The sequence below is a fragment of the Eumetopias jubatus genome, unplaced genomic scaffold (assembly GCF_037043125.1).
Source record: "Eumetopias jubatus isolate StellerSeaLion01/CBP00866 unplaced genomic scaffold, mEumJub1_p1.0 scaffold_15, whole genome shotgun sequence".
NCBI classification, from domain to species: domain Eukaryota; kingdom Metazoa; phylum Chordata; class Mammalia; order Carnivora; family Otariidae; genus Eumetopias; species Eumetopias jubatus.
In genome coordinates, this window is record NW_028274821.1 from 57,760,369 (window position 1) to 57,775,515 (window position 15,147).

Consider the following 15,147-nt stretch of genomic DNA (forward strand, 5'->3'; position numbering starts at 1 on the left):
ACTGAGCCACCCAGGCACCCTTAAAGAGAATTTTTTTAATTTTAATTTTTTTAAAGTAATCTCTAAACCCAACATGGTACTTGAACTCTTGACCCCAAGATTAAGAGTCACATGCTCTCCTGACTAAGCCAGCCAGGTGCCCCCTCTTTGTCTTTATGTTTTACTTTCTGGATATATCCTTGACTATCGTATAACTTTTTTTTTTTTTAAATCTCACAGCCTTTTAAATAAAATTTTACTTTATCATATCTTAAATTTCCAAGTGCTTTGTTCCCTCTTTTGGTTTGGTGTCTCAGGCTTTGTAGTCACATTTAAGAGTGAGGCACTTAAAAAAATTAACAGTGGCGGGGGGAATGTATGTGTTGGAGGGTACTTGCCAATCATTAAGCTTCACTGTAGGTTGAAGGTTACTAGGCTTTGGGAAACTCTGCAGAATGTTAACACATGAACGTTTTGGGGGCTTATAGTTGCATCCGGGAATTCTGCTTGAGGGTTAAGGAACGTTGGCGAAGGCTGGTGTGTAGACTTTTACTTAAATCCCCTTTTTGGTTCTTAAACTATCATACACTGTGCCTCATGTCCCTATTTTAGTCCCTAGAGACAGAACATCTGCCTCCTGAAGAGGATGAGGGTCAGGTGGGGAAGGTTTTGCCTGAGGGTTTTATTGTTCTGATCACTTGCTTTGTGCCCTTGCTTTATTCCAACAGTGCTTGGTGCTTCAGAATGCTGAACCCCTCTCAGGAGCTGGTGAACTGACTCCCCTTTCTCCCACTTATAACTTCATTGCTTCTGCTTAGTTACCGTGGCTCCATTAGTATTCGGTATTCTAAAATGTCATTGAAATATATTGTCCACTACTATTTCCTCTTCCTTTGACCTTAAATATATTTTTTAAAGATTTTATAAGAGAGAGCAAGAGCATGAACAGGCCGGGAGGGGTAGAGGGATCTCCACTGAGCAGGGAGTCCAACATGGGGCTTGATCCCAGGATCCTGGGATCATGACCTGAGCCAAAGGCAGACGCTTAACCAACTGAACCCACCCAGGCGCCCCTCTTTGACTTTAAATATTAATACAGTTTTGTTTTATTACCATTTTAGTGCTTTGGGGAGGGAGAATCAGGGTAACTTTGCTGTGTTAAATGAAATTCCCCCTTTGAAATCCTAATAGACCTGTTTATTCTGCAGCTGATGAGTAGAGCCCTGTAAATGCCAAGCCTAAAGCCAGGGCCTGGGAATTCAGAAATACATGTGATATGGTAACTAACCTCTGGGAGCTCACATTAACATACTGTGACGTGTCAGCAATATGAACAAACCCTGTTTGGCTGTTTGTATTCTCAAGCCCAGGTAGACCCTGTCCTTGAAGAGAGATTATCTTGGGACCTGCAAAAGTGGCCATACTGGTGTGATCCAGTCTCTTGTCCCCTGTTGTGACCCCCTAGAAATTAATGTCAGCCCTGTGATTGGGCTGCCAGGGGTGCTGCGGGTGAGATGTGTAAGAGGAAACAGTGGGCTTTAAGGCCTGTAGTCTTGATTTTTCCCAGCTGACTTTGAGGAAAGTATATGGTTATAGCTATATAATTTTGAATGTCTAAGACCAGGGGTTCCGTGCTTCCTAACCCCCTCCCCGCAAAGGAAGTAAAAATCAGTTGAAATACTTTTCCTGGTTTTCGGGACCTGGGCCAAACTGTAAAACAGCTGTGACCTTGTGCCGTGTTGGTTCGGTCCTTTGGCCTGAGTGTGAGCTGCCTTCAGGCCTTGGGTCTGAGTCATTATCAGAGGTGGTGGGAGGAGTTCATCGTGGGACTCTACCCACCAATCAGATGGAGGTTAATAGGGTCCTGATGGCAAGGAACAGGCTACCGGCAGGGCCCTGGAGTCACATACCTGTCCTTAAAGGCCCAGCCTGGTGTGGCTGGCTGATAGTCCTTCAATCTTGGCTCTGTGGGCAGGCAGCTGTGGCAGGGAACTGAGCCTTGCAGCTCATGGTGTGGGGCAGAAGTGGAGTGCCCTTAAAGCTCTGAGACCCTGAGCTGGCCATGCAGGGGAACAGTACTGTCTCTGCCCAGCCCAGGGACGGAAGCAAGAACAGAGACGTTGTCGGGAGAGAGTCCCAGAGTTAGGGGTGTTTGAGGCGAATGATCCTTTTAGGACTCTGACATACAACAGCCTTCGAAAGGGGTAATGGAGCACTGGAGAGAAATGATGGCAGCCATCTTGCCATTAGTCCCATGGGCAGGCTCAGAACTTCTCTAATTCAAGCCCAAGGGATTTGAACACAGAAGGGCATGTGGCTCTAGTATTTTCTCATTCTGTAAGCTGGGATGAGGGCAGCGGACAGCCACAATTGAAGGTGTCTTCCCAGCTTTCCCTCGCCTGGTGCTCCCTTAGCCTTCTTCAGGATGTCTGGCCAGCAACCTGGCTCTTTCTTGCAGGCGGACTGTTTGGGAGTTTGATTAGTGTCAGAAATGGCAAGCCCCTGGACTGGGCTGCTCCAGTGACATGTCTTCTGGGGCCTCAGCCTTCTTTCTTCCTGCCTGATCCTTTTGTTTCTCCACCACCAGGTGACACCTCCAAATTTCTCAATGTCACAAGTGCCCAACACTTCCAGCTGTCCCCAGGCCTATTCTGAACTGCAGACACTGTCCCCCAGTGAGCGGCAGTGTGTGGAGACAGTGGTCAACATGGGCTACTCATATGAGTGTGTCCTGAGAGCCATGAAGAGGAAAGGAGAGAATATTGAGCAGGTGAGTGATCGGTTGGCTGGGGGTTGGGGGGCTGTCAGCCTGGAGAGAGGTCCTAGACCAGTGTCCTGCTTGTATCCTAGAGCCCCATCACAGTCATAGGCCCAGCATCCTTTCTTGTGAGTTCACGGGACTCAGGGTGTTTTGTTGGGAACAGCAGCCTTAGCAGCAGTGCTTCTACTTAGGGGGCTGCTCTGGCACCCAGGCTGGAGGAAAGCCCTGGGAGTATTAGAGCCAGGGACTCTAATACTGGGACTGTTCTCTGCTCCTTCTGAGAGGGCACACTAGGCTTGAGATCCGGTCAGATGCCTCCTTCCAGAAATGTTTATCCTGTCATAGCTGCCCTGAGGTGTTCCAAAATAGGGTACTGGAGTCTTAAACCTTGGGATCATTTTCTGACTTGGGCTATTTGTTAGAATATCCTGTCGAGGCTGTGGAGTTGACATGGAGATGTGAGTCAGCTGTGACAGGAACGCCTTTGAAAAATTACTCATGTTTATAAGGGTGTGCCTACCTGTTCAGCAAGTAGTCACTGAGGTTCTGCTATGTTGGATGCAGTTCATGATACAAGATCAAGTCCTAGCTCGGTGGGGAGCAGATACCACACCTGCTGGCTTGTGTAAGACTCTTGGGAAGCACTGACAAGAGTGCTAATAGGTGCTCACCTCTTTTTCTTAAGATTCTCGACTATCTCTTTGCACATGGACAGCTCTGTGAGAAGGGCTTCGACCCTCTTTTAGTGGAAGAGGCTCTGGAAATGCACCAGTGTTCAGAGGAAAAGGTAGGACCCTTCTGCTTCACGGGAACCCTCTGGAAAGGAGGGACAAAGTAGCGTCGTCTGGCCAAGAACCCCCTTTCCCTACCAGTGACTACAGGTAGAGGTAGTCAGAATGCATTTTCTCTCAAATGTCCAGATAGGCATTTGGCTAGTTTGGGTTGTTAGGTTTGACAAAGCATTGGGTTGAAGACTATCTAGAGTCCCAGGGAAGGGAAAGGGAAATGACCTGGGTAAAAAGCTAGACTTCTGGATGATTGGGGAGATTGCTAGTCACTTTGCCTAGCCTGTTCCCTGGAGAGCAGCTGTTTCTGGGTTCAGTATCCTACCTTGGTGTGAGTGTGGATTTTGGTTAGTGGGACCCATGAGTCAGCAGGATTTGGAACTGGGCACAGTTCCTGAAGGATGAGGGTTGTAGCATCAGCCAGTCTGCCCTGGCTTCCTCCACAGCCACCACCCTCTGCTTGCTAGGGGACTTCAGAGAGAGACTCAAGGCTCTGGCAAAAGATGCACACTTCCCCAACCAGCCCCCTGTATGCACATTCCTCCACTCTGCTGTGTGGCCAGACCCCTTTCTTCAATCTTCATTCTCTTCTATCCCTTAGATGATGGAGTTTCTTCAGTTAATGAGCAAATTTAAGGAAATGGGCTTTGAACTGAAAGACATTAAGGAGGTTCTACTACTTCACAACAATGACCAGGACAATGCTCTGGAAGACCTCATGGCTCGGGCAGGAGCCAGCTGAGACCAGGCACTGCCTAGACCCTGCCATGGAACCGCCCCTGCAGGAGGCCCTGAGGAGCCCATGTGTGGGGAAGGAGAAGGGGCACACTTCCTGATTTTCTTTTGGGGGTGGAAGGTCAGGTGTGGAGACTGTGCTTGCCAGTCTCTGCACTGGGGAGAAAGGAAAGATTCGGGCATGTGAATGCCTCCAGCACTGCCCTGGCTCCTTCAATATTAAATGTATTTGTATTTTCAGAAGTGTCCTTCCCACCTTGGCCCTCCGGGGTCTGTATGTCCTCAGCCGAAACCTGGCCCAGTTGCCAAAAGGAGTCAGGGAGAGGGGGTGGGAGGGCCAGACTCAGTGCTGCTTTAGGGCTAGATGCTTCCCTCCCCTGCACTGGTGGACTGAACTCTAATCCAAGTTGAGTGCAATTGAAAAGGTTCTTCCAGGGTTTTTTTTTCTCCTTTTAACAAAGTCTGTTAGTGTTACACTGGTTCTGCAACGTCTCTGAGGTGCAAAGAATGCCCTTTCCCCATGGGGTGCTGAGTTGGCCTCGTCTGCCAGGCAGTTATCATGCTTCCCTGCCCCAGCCTGTTTCTTTTGGCTTGGTTTGAACCACAGTCCTCTGCTACCCAGGATTTTAGAGCCCCCCCACTCAAGGAAACAGTTATCAGTTTAAGAAATCATTGGCCCCTTCCCAGCATACTGAGTGGGGGAGAAACAGGCTACAATAGAGTAGCCCAGCACTAACTCCACCTCGGTTCTCCTTGGAGAACAGCCTCTCCCTCCAGCCCCCTGCTCTAGGATGACACAATGAGTTAACACCTAGTCATAGAAATCAGTCTCTTTGTTTTATATTCTGTTGTACATCATTAAAGATCTAAATACAAAGGATATACAGTCTTGATGAATCTAAAGTAATTTGCTAACTATTTTGATTCTTCAGAAAACTACTAATAAAAATCTAAAAGGTATGTCCTGCTGTGATAATTTCTTTATTGCCAAGTGCTATTTTACTGAGGGGTTGGGATGGGTGGGGAAGGGATTCCTGCTTGGATTTGCTGGGGATGAAACAGGCACTAACCATTTTCTTTTTAGTACTCTCTTCCCACTATAGGCCCGTGGGACCCAGGAGCTGGCCCTGCAGTCGGCCCTGGCTTTATAAACCTGACCTAGCTCAGTCTCTGGAACCAAGGACATGCCTTCCTGCAAGACTGACTGTGGAGGTGAGATAGCCTGGGCCTTTGGGGCAATCACTCAGAAATGAGGAAGTACCTTTTCCTGTGAGACACATCCGGCATTTATGTGCTGTGTGCCACAGGCGGGACTGGATTCAGACTGCTTCACCAGCGCTCAGTGGTGCTGCTGTAGCTGCGAGAACTAGATTCCTCCCTGAAGTTTCTTGTCCTTATACTTAATGCCATCCCACAGTCCCTCTAGTGCTCTTGGCTGGCAGTGGGTCTCATTCTTTTAGTGATATGAGGAGACGGCAGAGCCTTTGGGCCACGAAGCTGGAAAGAGGCCGCCCTCTAGTGCTCAGATCAGGCAAAGGGTGGCAGGGCTGCAGTCTCAGAAAGCCAGTCAGCCCTTCTGCTACCCTTTTAATTAAGCCCTCCTTTTGAAACCTTAAAAAGGTGTCCTTTTCCCTGTAAGAAATTTAAGTTTCCACACATTACAATAAGCATCAGAACCAAGGCTGTGACACCTGCATCTTATTTGACCCAGGGTGGCCCTAGGAAGTGGCGGACCACTTTGTATTTGTCTTGAGCTTCTTCCTGATGAAAAGATACACAGCAAGCAGAACTTGTGTGTGTATAAAAATTCTGCCTCAGTCTCAGACTGTTGACTAGAGCTCTCAGTGCCAAGATACAACTGAACACAGGCCCCTGAGAGGGAGTGGACAGCCAGGGTAATGCTGGATAAAGGTAAGGTGAGGAGATCCTCCACTTCTTCAACTTTGCCATGCGTGGGCATGGCAGGTGAGGAGTCAGGACTGCTCCAGGAGCACGAGTGCTATTAAAAGAGTAATGCAGTGATGTGGGCACAATTCAGCTATCAAAGCCCCTGAGTTCAGCATGTTTTCTTCCCCAGCTTGTGATCTCTGACCTCTAGGTTACCGCTGGCCCACCCCATCCTCTGGTCCTCAAACTCAGAAACATCCACAAGGTTATTAGACCCAAATGTGTTTTCACAGACAAGGGGTTGGTAAGACAAATTCTCTTCTAGCCCCATAGAAAAGGGAGGGGTATATTAAGTTTTTTAGGCTGCTCTGTCTTTCCCTACAGATGCTCCTGTGCTTGGAACTGAGGGACAGAGGCTTGGCCCTGAGAGAGGAGCTGGGGCCTAGTCAAGGCCATGTGTGGCTGGGGAGAGGCTAGCATGGGCAGGACTGGGGAGTGGGTTCTAGGATTTGTAAGGAGGACCTGGCAGAGGCCCCTTCAGCCCCCGGGAATTCAGCACAGGCTCCTGAGCTGTTCCATCACCTCATACTGGATCTTGTTCTAAGACACCACTGTCCTCTCAGGGGCTGTGGTCGGCCTGTGGCAGGCCAGGTACAGCTGAAGCTGGCTCCTCAGATTCTGGATGCACTTGGATTTCAGAGCCAGGATTTCATCCAACTGGGTCACAATATCTTCAAAATCCTGGAAAGGGAAACAAAGGACAACTGGAACTTTTGGTTTTGCTGGCCTTCTGTCAGGATCTGCTTTTCTAGTCCCTTTTCTTGCAGGAAGTTTTCAGAACCCAGGACCTTCCTTCAGCTGGAAAGTCTGCAGGATAGTCACTGTGGCACAGGGTGAGGGTCATTTCTCTGCATTTGAGAAACTTTTTAAGATTTTATTTTTAAGTAATCTCTAAACCCACCGTGGAACTTGAACCCACAATGCCAAGATCAAACATCACACACTTCACCAACTGAGCAAGCCAGGCACCCCTGCACTTGAGAAAATTCTATGTAGAGAGGTATTCTGCAGGGCAGAGGGATCTGTAAAAGTACCTCTGGTTGGGGGGCGCCTGGGTGGCTCAGTTGGTGAAGTGTCCGACTCTTGATCTTGGCCTTGGTCTTGATCTTGGCCTAGGTCTTGATTGCAGGGTCCTGCATTCAAGCCCTGTGTTGGGCTCCACATGGGGCGTGGAGCCTACTTAAAGTGCCTCTGGTCGGCATATGGGAGGGCCTCCAGCAAGCCAATAAGGCAGAATGGCAAAGGATAGAGGCAGGAAACATTTTAGCCTGGAAATGGGGAGTGCAGCACCATCTCCCACCTGTGTCCTTGCACCCCCTCGAGGTGTGTCAGAGGAATGGCAAGAGGAGGCCCAAGTCCTCTTAGAGTAGGACAGCAGACCCTTACCTCACATATAACCACAGCAAACTACCTGCAGGCTAATTCCCAACAGACCCTGAGTGTCTAGCCAAGGCCACTTACATTGAGAGCCAGCTGGCTCATCAAGATCTCCTCCTTGAAGCCCAGTTCTGCCATTTTATCCAGCTGTTCCTGGTGTGCTCGGATGACCACCTGCCTGGGAACACCAGAGGGGACACTGTGATCCTTTGGGTCTCCCAGGCAGCTTTCTGGGGCTGAGCCTCATTTCCAGGCCAGGAATGGCCCCTTCCCAGAATGGTCAAAGCTTTGACCAGGGCCAGCCCACCACCCCTCCTCCCCTGTCACCTGTTCTTCTCAGGACTTGTCTAGGGACTAAAGTAGACCAAGAAGATACTGGGAAAGAGGGGCTTCTTGATCTGTCCCTGCCTCCTCAGCTACACTGAGGGACAGGGATGAGTGCTGCTTCTCCCCTGCAGGAGCTTCCCTGCCAAAAGGCTCAAGGCTGTGACCACTGCAGCGGGCACACTTGGCACAAGGTGGACCCTGCTGCCTCACCTGCCATCATTTTTACTTCCTATGGGGAGTCCAGGTACCAAAGCAGGGTGTTTGAGCTAGAAACTGGAGGATCTGCTTTTTGTCGGATGCTGCTGACGGATAGAGACCATGGAGACAGCAAGATCATCTCCTGGGACAGGCAGGCTCCTCACCTGCATGTCCTTCTCTTTGTCCATGGCCCTGGCCTGAGCCCCTAGGGGCAGCCCGCACACAGCTGGCCTAGACATTGGGAGCCCTAGCGAAGGGCTGTAGTGCCTATTCCGATACACCCACCCTCTCCCCGGCCCCTAATGCTGAGGGGCTGTGCTGGATCTCTCTGCCTCCTTTCTTTCTCTATACTTTCTGTCGCACCATCCACAGCATCCTTTGGGGAAAGCAGCACAAATCATCAGTCCCTCTGATTTTGATCTTCACCATCTTGGAAGTTGCCCAGCCTGCCTTGGTTCTGAGGGCACAAGGCTGCAGCTGTTGTGTCCCTGGGCAGTACTTCCAGGAACACAGACCCAACAGAATGAAGAGGATTCTGATTTCACCACAGGTCACAGGCTTGCCAAAGGGGACAGATCCTCCCTTTTACTCAAGTCCCAGCTTTCCCAGACTCAGGGTTCACCCACCCTGGCAGGCCTGCTCCCTTGAAAAGTGGGAAAAAGCCTCTCCAGTTGTAGTATAGCTCTGATACTGAACCAATGATGGCCATTCCCAGAACAGACAGAGGTTTAAGCTGGGGTGGAAGGAGGGGTGCCAAGGGGCTCAAGTCTTGGGGAGAGTGTCCCAACTTACTGTGCAGGCCCCAGGGTGAGCTGATGCAGTGTCCCTGCAGTCTTTGGAGAGCAGCCAGGGACCAGGGGAGAGCCTGGTCTTGCTAAGCACCTTGGGATTGGCCTGTATTTGAGCCACACGATGTCCCTATTGTAGCCAGGCAACTTGACGGGGTCTCTCGGCAAACTTAGCTCCTGCCAACCAAGTCCTGTTGGATGTTTTCTTTCCTGGGCCCAAGGCTGGTCAGCCATATCACTACTTTTTGTTCGTGGGGTGATTAGAGGTGCAGGGTGGGGTCCTCCAGTATGTATGGTGGGGAAGGGCTTTCCTGGGAAACCGTGGGAGCTGCTCACCTCTGCCGCCTCAGCATCTGCATCATACTCTTGGCTACTCACATGTTCCTGGGAGGAGAGTGCAGACTCTCTGCTCTGGCAGACCTCCCCTAGGTCAGCCTCATCGATGGGCAGCTTGTCAGGTGGGTGCTGACGGATGGGTGACGGGGACAGAACTGGAAGATCACCACTCGGCTTAGTGTCAGGGGGAGATGATGAGAGCCACAAGTGCCCAGCTGCCAAACACACTGGCAGTGCCTTTTGATTACCAGATGACGCTGTGTGGCCCACAGATGGGCCCCCTGCTGCCATTAGACCGTGAGCAAGCCCATCCTGGGCCGGCTGCTCCAGGGGAACAGGGCCCTCATCATCTGCATTCTCCAGAAGGGACACAGTGAGGGGAGCCATCAGTCCAGAAGCATATTCAGAGCATGTGCCTGATTCCCCTCTACAATCTTCTTGGTAAGGGTAACTGTTTTTCATTGTTCTGGTCGCCAGAGTTGGGCTGTCTTGGTCGATTTCTCTCAGAGGTGTGCTGACTGTCTCTCTATGGTCTGGAGATCCTGGAACTGCCCCGTGGGATAGTGAGAAAATGAAACCATCTTCCTCCGTGGGGACTGAACTACCCTCTGCCTGCCCAAGAACCTCACTTTTGAAAGCGTTCTGTGTGAGTTCAAAGGCTGGGCCACCACCTATTTTCTGGCCATATACAACGTCTACCTGGGAGCAGTAAGGCTTCTCTGCCGGGTTGTCTCTGGGAGAAAGCCCCGAGGAGGTAGAATCCTCTTCTCTGCTCCAGTCCCAAGGCACCTTACCTGGGCCGTGGCCATGACTGAGTGCTGCTCCTCTGTAGTTTGTGGGGTCCCTGGAGCACATCCAGTTTCCAGTTGGACCCTTCTCAGCACCATCTGTCCTGGGGTTAAAAAGCAGACTCTGCTGCCTTTCAGCCACCTGTTCCTCAGGGCCTTGCTCCCTCTGATGAAGGAAGAATGAGCCTTCGCTGTTCTCGGTGTTTCTCTGCTTTGTGGTCCTCTGACTGGAGACGTGTGAAAAAGAATCTTCACTGAAATCGCTGTCATCAAGGTCCTCAGCTTGGGCTCCATCCTGGCTCTCGGAGTAAGAGTAGAAGGTGGGAGGGGTCTCATTCTGGAGCTGCCCCTCCAGGGGCCTGTACTGGTAGAAGAACCTTTCCAGTGGTTGGTACTTGAACTTCTGCTGGAGGAGAGGTGGCTGCTGGAACTGCTGGTGATAGAAGCGCAAGTGTTCCTCCCTCTCCTTCTGATGTGGAGGGATGTCTGTCCACGTTTCCGAGGCGGGCCTGGCCGGTGTGCTCCCCTCGCTGTGCTGACCGTGTTCTGCTAAGTGGCGGCGGCCACCAGAGGAGACCTCAGCCCGTGACACCAGCTGCTGCTGCACGGGCCGCACAGGCTGCCCTGTCTTGGACTTGGAGGGCAGCTTTCCACGCGCTGGGGCTTCTCCGGAGGCAGCCGCCTTGCTTCCCCACCTGTGGGCAGTTTTGTTGCCCATTTGATTTTTCTCAGAGCACAAGGACGCAGACTCTTCCGCCCTTTTTTTGGCTAACTGTCCAGACCGTGTGGCTCCTTTGACAGGGCTGGTCTGAACGACCCAGTCTTGGGGAAGACTCCCTCTGGATCCATGCCTTTTACCGGGAACTTTAGGTACAGGTGCAAAAGGGATGTTGGGTGGGTGGCTGGCCAGAGGATGGGCCTTCCCTCTCGTGGAGCTGGGAGCTGCCGTGAATGACTGTTGAAGCCCCAGCTTGACCTTTTTGGGAGAACACTTGTCCCCTGGCAGGGCCACAGGGGAGCTCTGAATTCGTTTTGGAGAAGAGTTTCCAGAGGTCTGATTTCTACTTGTAGCTGAAGCACAATATTTAACGCCTTTCTTTAGTTCTTTGACCCTGTAAATTACCATTTTATGTTAAATGTGTATTCTTGCATGCTCAATTCCTTTTCTATATTTTTCAAAAACCAAAGAAAAGTATTACAAAAAAGATGAGTGCAGTCTGAGAATATAAACATATACTAAACATTCTATGATCAGAGGTTTTGGGGGGCTCCTGGGTGGCTCAGTTGGTTAAGCGACTGCCTTTGGCTCAGGTCATAATCTCAGGGTCCTGGGATCAAGCCCCGCATCGGGCTCCCTGCTTGGTGGGAAGCCTGCTTCTCCCTTTCCCACTCCCCCTGCTTGTGTTCCCTCTCTTGCTATCTCTGTGTCAAATAAATAAAATCTTAAAAAAAAAAAAAAAAGTTTTGGAAATCACCTCAGTCCCATGGGATAGGCCAAGGAAGCTTCAAAAATATCTCCAGACATTGCCAAATGTCCCCTGGGAGGCAAAATCACTCCCTAGATAGAGAATAGAGAACCATGCTCTCTTCCACATGGGAACCTTAGAGAAGATGGAAAATCCAGAATTAGGTCTCTGCTAGGATTCAGTTGTCAAGATCAGTCTCTTAACTCTGTGATATTTAAAAACACTGTAAGAATTTAGAATTACAAGGAGACATCAAGTAAAAATGTGATTCTCCAGTGGTCTGAAGATTCTTCATTAAAATCCCCTGGGAGGGAGCAGTACTTCTGCTTGGGGGCTCCCATAAAATGTCTTTGCCATTGTTTTGGTTTTAATCCAATCCTTACAGGTAGCCAAATGACCCCTGTGGCTATTTCTAAAAACCAAGATCATAAGCCTGACACTGAGACTTGATTTAAATCTTCCCTTGAAGTCTGAGAGCCAAGGCAGGCAGGTAACATAGGTAAGCAAAGAGATGTAGAATGTGACTGAAGACACGTGTCCATGGGTCTTTGTTTAGGTGTTGCACTAGGGCATACATACAAGGAAATGGGCTGAGAAGAGCCACAGTCTAGATGGTTCCAGATTACTTCCTACTATAAAAATCTTAACTATTTTTGTCTCAGTAAGAGAGAAACACCAAAATTTCCCCCTAGGAGTCACAGTAAATAATTCTAGAAAGCTGAGTGCCAGAAGGAATCCTACAGGTAATTTGGGTATTGATGCTAAATGCTTCCAATGTACTCTTCCTATCCCCAAAATCACTCGTCACTGAGCTTTTCTGCTAGATCTATACCTATTAGGGGTCCAGCTGGAACTTTATTTTTAGACTCCTTAGCAACATTCTAGTATATAGAAAGAAGAAATTTTTTTTTGAAGAAAATTTTAAATCAGAATTGTTAAATAAGCAATAAAATCATTGTGTGTATAGATTACCTAAAATTAATTTCACCAGGCCTCATTTAAGCACGTAAAACAAATGGCTTTCATTCATTTTCAATAATTTATCAACTGCTTCAAATGGAAGGTAGTGTTTTTTTTTAAATATTTTATTTATTTATTTGACAGCGACAGTGAGGGCAGGAGCACAAGCAGGGGGAGTGGGAGCGGGAGAAGCAGGCTTCCTGCAGAGCAGGGAGCCCAATGCGGGGCTCGATCCCAGGACCTGGGACCATGACCTGAGCCGAAGGCAGACGCTTAACGACTGAGCCACCAGGTGCCCCCTCAAATGGAAGAGATTTCTATTACACTTTTCCTGTTCTTTTTAAAGCCAGAATTATTTCAAATATTTCAGTTATACTTAATACCTCCCCTATGGGAAAGGGTTACTTTCATCTTCCTTTACTGAGGCACTAAGAGAAATGTTTTGCTCTCTGCTCCTAATGATGAAGTTGTTACTTTAAGCAACTGATAACAATGTGATCTGAGGAGTGGGTGGGGTTATGAAACGAGATCAGTTTATCGTTATCAATTACTGAAGCTGGGTACATGGGGGTAAAGAATTTTAAGCCATATTCATTTTTTGGAAACAAGTTTGGATCATCTCATATCTTCTATATGATCTCAGTTTGAAGTAGCCTTTTTAAGATTTATTTGAGACTGAGCAAGAGAACGTGTGAGCGGGGGAGGAGAAGAAGGAAAGGGAGAGAATCTCAGGCAGACTCCACACTGAGTGCAGAGCCCGACTTGGGGCTCGATCTTAGGATCCCAAGATCATGACCAGAGCTGAAGCCAAGAGTCAGGTGCTTAACCCACTGAGCCACCCAGGCACGCAGGAAGGAGTCTTTCTCACAGCGGTGCTAGTGTGCAGGCATTAGGAAACCATGCAATAAAGGAAACCTATTTTGGGCACCTATTAATATTACTGTTGCTTAAATTAACACATTGAACGGTAACTATGTCATGCTAAGCCCTTCATAACATACTATCCTCAATGATTGCACATAACTATTGTATGGGTAGATGCTAATATTATCCCCTGTCAGATAAAACTGAAGCCCAAACCTTTTGTCCAAGACTGCCCAGTTATTTCATGGCAGAAGCAGATAGTCTTGACTACAGGGCCCACTCTTAAAACCACTTTGTGAGGTCTCTCTCTTATTTAAATGAGATAGGTACAGAGGGCCTCACCCTGCCACCCAGGAAGAGTTCCTCCTTTCATTCACAAATATTTATTGTGCATCTACTAGGTACCAAGTACTGTCTGGGCAGTAGGTAAAGTCGAGAAATAGATAAGGTTTCTTGTTTTCATGGAGCTTAAATGATAGCTCACTTTTCCTTCCCAGTGAATTTCATAAAATGCCATGGATACTAAAGATTCCTCAACAGTAATAAAAAAACAGGTCTCCCTCAAATAGTTTGTTAATCTTGGAGACAGCTTCTGGCAGACCAAAGAGAAGGATGTAAGACAGGACCAGGCAGGAAAGCAGCCAGAGGAAAGGATGGAAATGACAGCGTCTTCACCCCTGGTAGGAACCCTATGTGGCCCCGGGTAAGAGATGGGGCACGGGGGTGGGGGAACCCTGGCAGATACCAAGGTCACCCCAGAAAGAGCCCTGCCCATATAGTCAGAAGGGCTAGCTTTACTGCCAATTCCCAATAAGCCCTTTTAAAATTCCTGCCTTTCTCTGGGTTTATTTTATCCTTCTGTAACATGTCATGTCTGGGTTGATGTCTTCTGGACCTACATAGCTCTAAGTGCCTCTGCCTTGACAAGTAACATGTATTCTATCCCTTACGATTAGGGCTGAGGCCAGCAGGGAGAAAACCTTGAGCCTTCCACTCCAAAGAAATATTTCATTTCCTACTAGCCATTTAGAAGTCACTGATGGGTGCGCCTGGGTGGCTCAGGCGTTAAGTGTCTGCCTTCGGCTTGGGTCATGGTCCCAGGGTCCTGATATTGAGCCCCACATCGGGCTCCCTGCTCTGCAGGAAGCCTGCTTCTCCCTCTCCCACTCCCCCTGCTTGTGTTCCCTCTCTTGCTGTGTCTCTGTAAAATAAATTAATAAAATCTTTAAATAAATAAGTTCCTTCTCATCAAAACATTAAAAAAAAAAAAAAAAAACAAACTGGGGCACCTGGGTGGCTCAGTTGGTTAAGCGACTGCCTTCGGCTCAGGTCATGATCCTGGAGTCCCGGGATCGAGTCCCGCATAGGGCTCCCTGCTCAGCAGGGAGTCTGCTTCTCCCTCTTAACCTCCCCCCTCTCATGTGTTCTCTCTTTCTCTCTCAAATCAATAAAATCTTTTTAAAAAATCAAAAAATAAAACAACTCACTGATGGGGGCGCCTGGGTGGCTTAGTCGGTTAAGCATCTGCCTTCGGCTCAGGTCATGATCCCAGGGTCCTGGGATGGAGCCCCACATCGGGCTCCCTGCTCAGCGGGGAGCCTGCTTCTCCCTCTCCCTCTGCCTGTCGCTCCCCTGCTTATGTGCGCACGCGTTCTCCCTCTCTGTCAAATAAATAAAATCTTTAAAAAATAAAAGTCACTGATGGAATTGTCTCCTGAACCAGGAAATGTGTCCCCTTCCTCTTGTCACATTCACACTTGTAAAATGGCAAGGCCTACCAAGTCACATTCTTCAAATGACCAATTGCACATTCCCATGGTACTAGGATCACTGCCT

General features: G+C 49.0%; 2 protein-coding genes across 4 annotated transcripts in view; one reads left to right on the plus strand and one right to left on the minus strand.

Annotated features, from left to right (window-relative positions):
• UBAP1 (ubiquitin associated protein 1) overlaps positions 1-15,005 on the plus strand; it is a 68,553-nt gene extending 53,548 nt beyond the window's left edge. For 2 of the 3 annotated variants that reach the window (XM_028115110.2, XM_028115111.2), the window contains 3 exons: positions 2,567-2,749; positions 3,426-3,527; positions 4,127-5,220. In XM_028115110.2, the coding sequence (XP_027970911.1) occupies positions 2,567-2,749; positions 3,426-3,527; positions 4,127-4,267 (426 nt within the window). In that variant the 3' untranslated portion in view covers positions 4,268-5,220. Of the gene's footprint in view, positions 1-2,566; positions 2,750-3,425; positions 3,528-4,126; positions 5,221-5,344 lie in introns of those variants that run through there. The other variant, XR_015766886.1, reaches the window with a different exon arrangement.
• Positions 5,112-15,147, minus strand: part of KIF24 (kinesin family member 24) — a 49,290-nt gene continuing 39,254 nt past the window's right edge. The window contains exons 10-12 of the mRNA XM_028115109.2: positions 8,902-11,133; positions 7,669-7,762; positions 5,112-6,888 (exon numbers count right to left, since the gene is read on the minus strand). Of these exons, the coding sequence (XP_027970910.2) occupies positions 6,748-6,888; positions 7,669-7,762; positions 8,902-11,133 (2,467 nt within the window). The 3' untranslated portion in view covers positions 5,112-6,747. The remainder of the gene's footprint in view (positions 6,889-7,668; positions 7,763-8,901; positions 11,134-15,147) is intronic.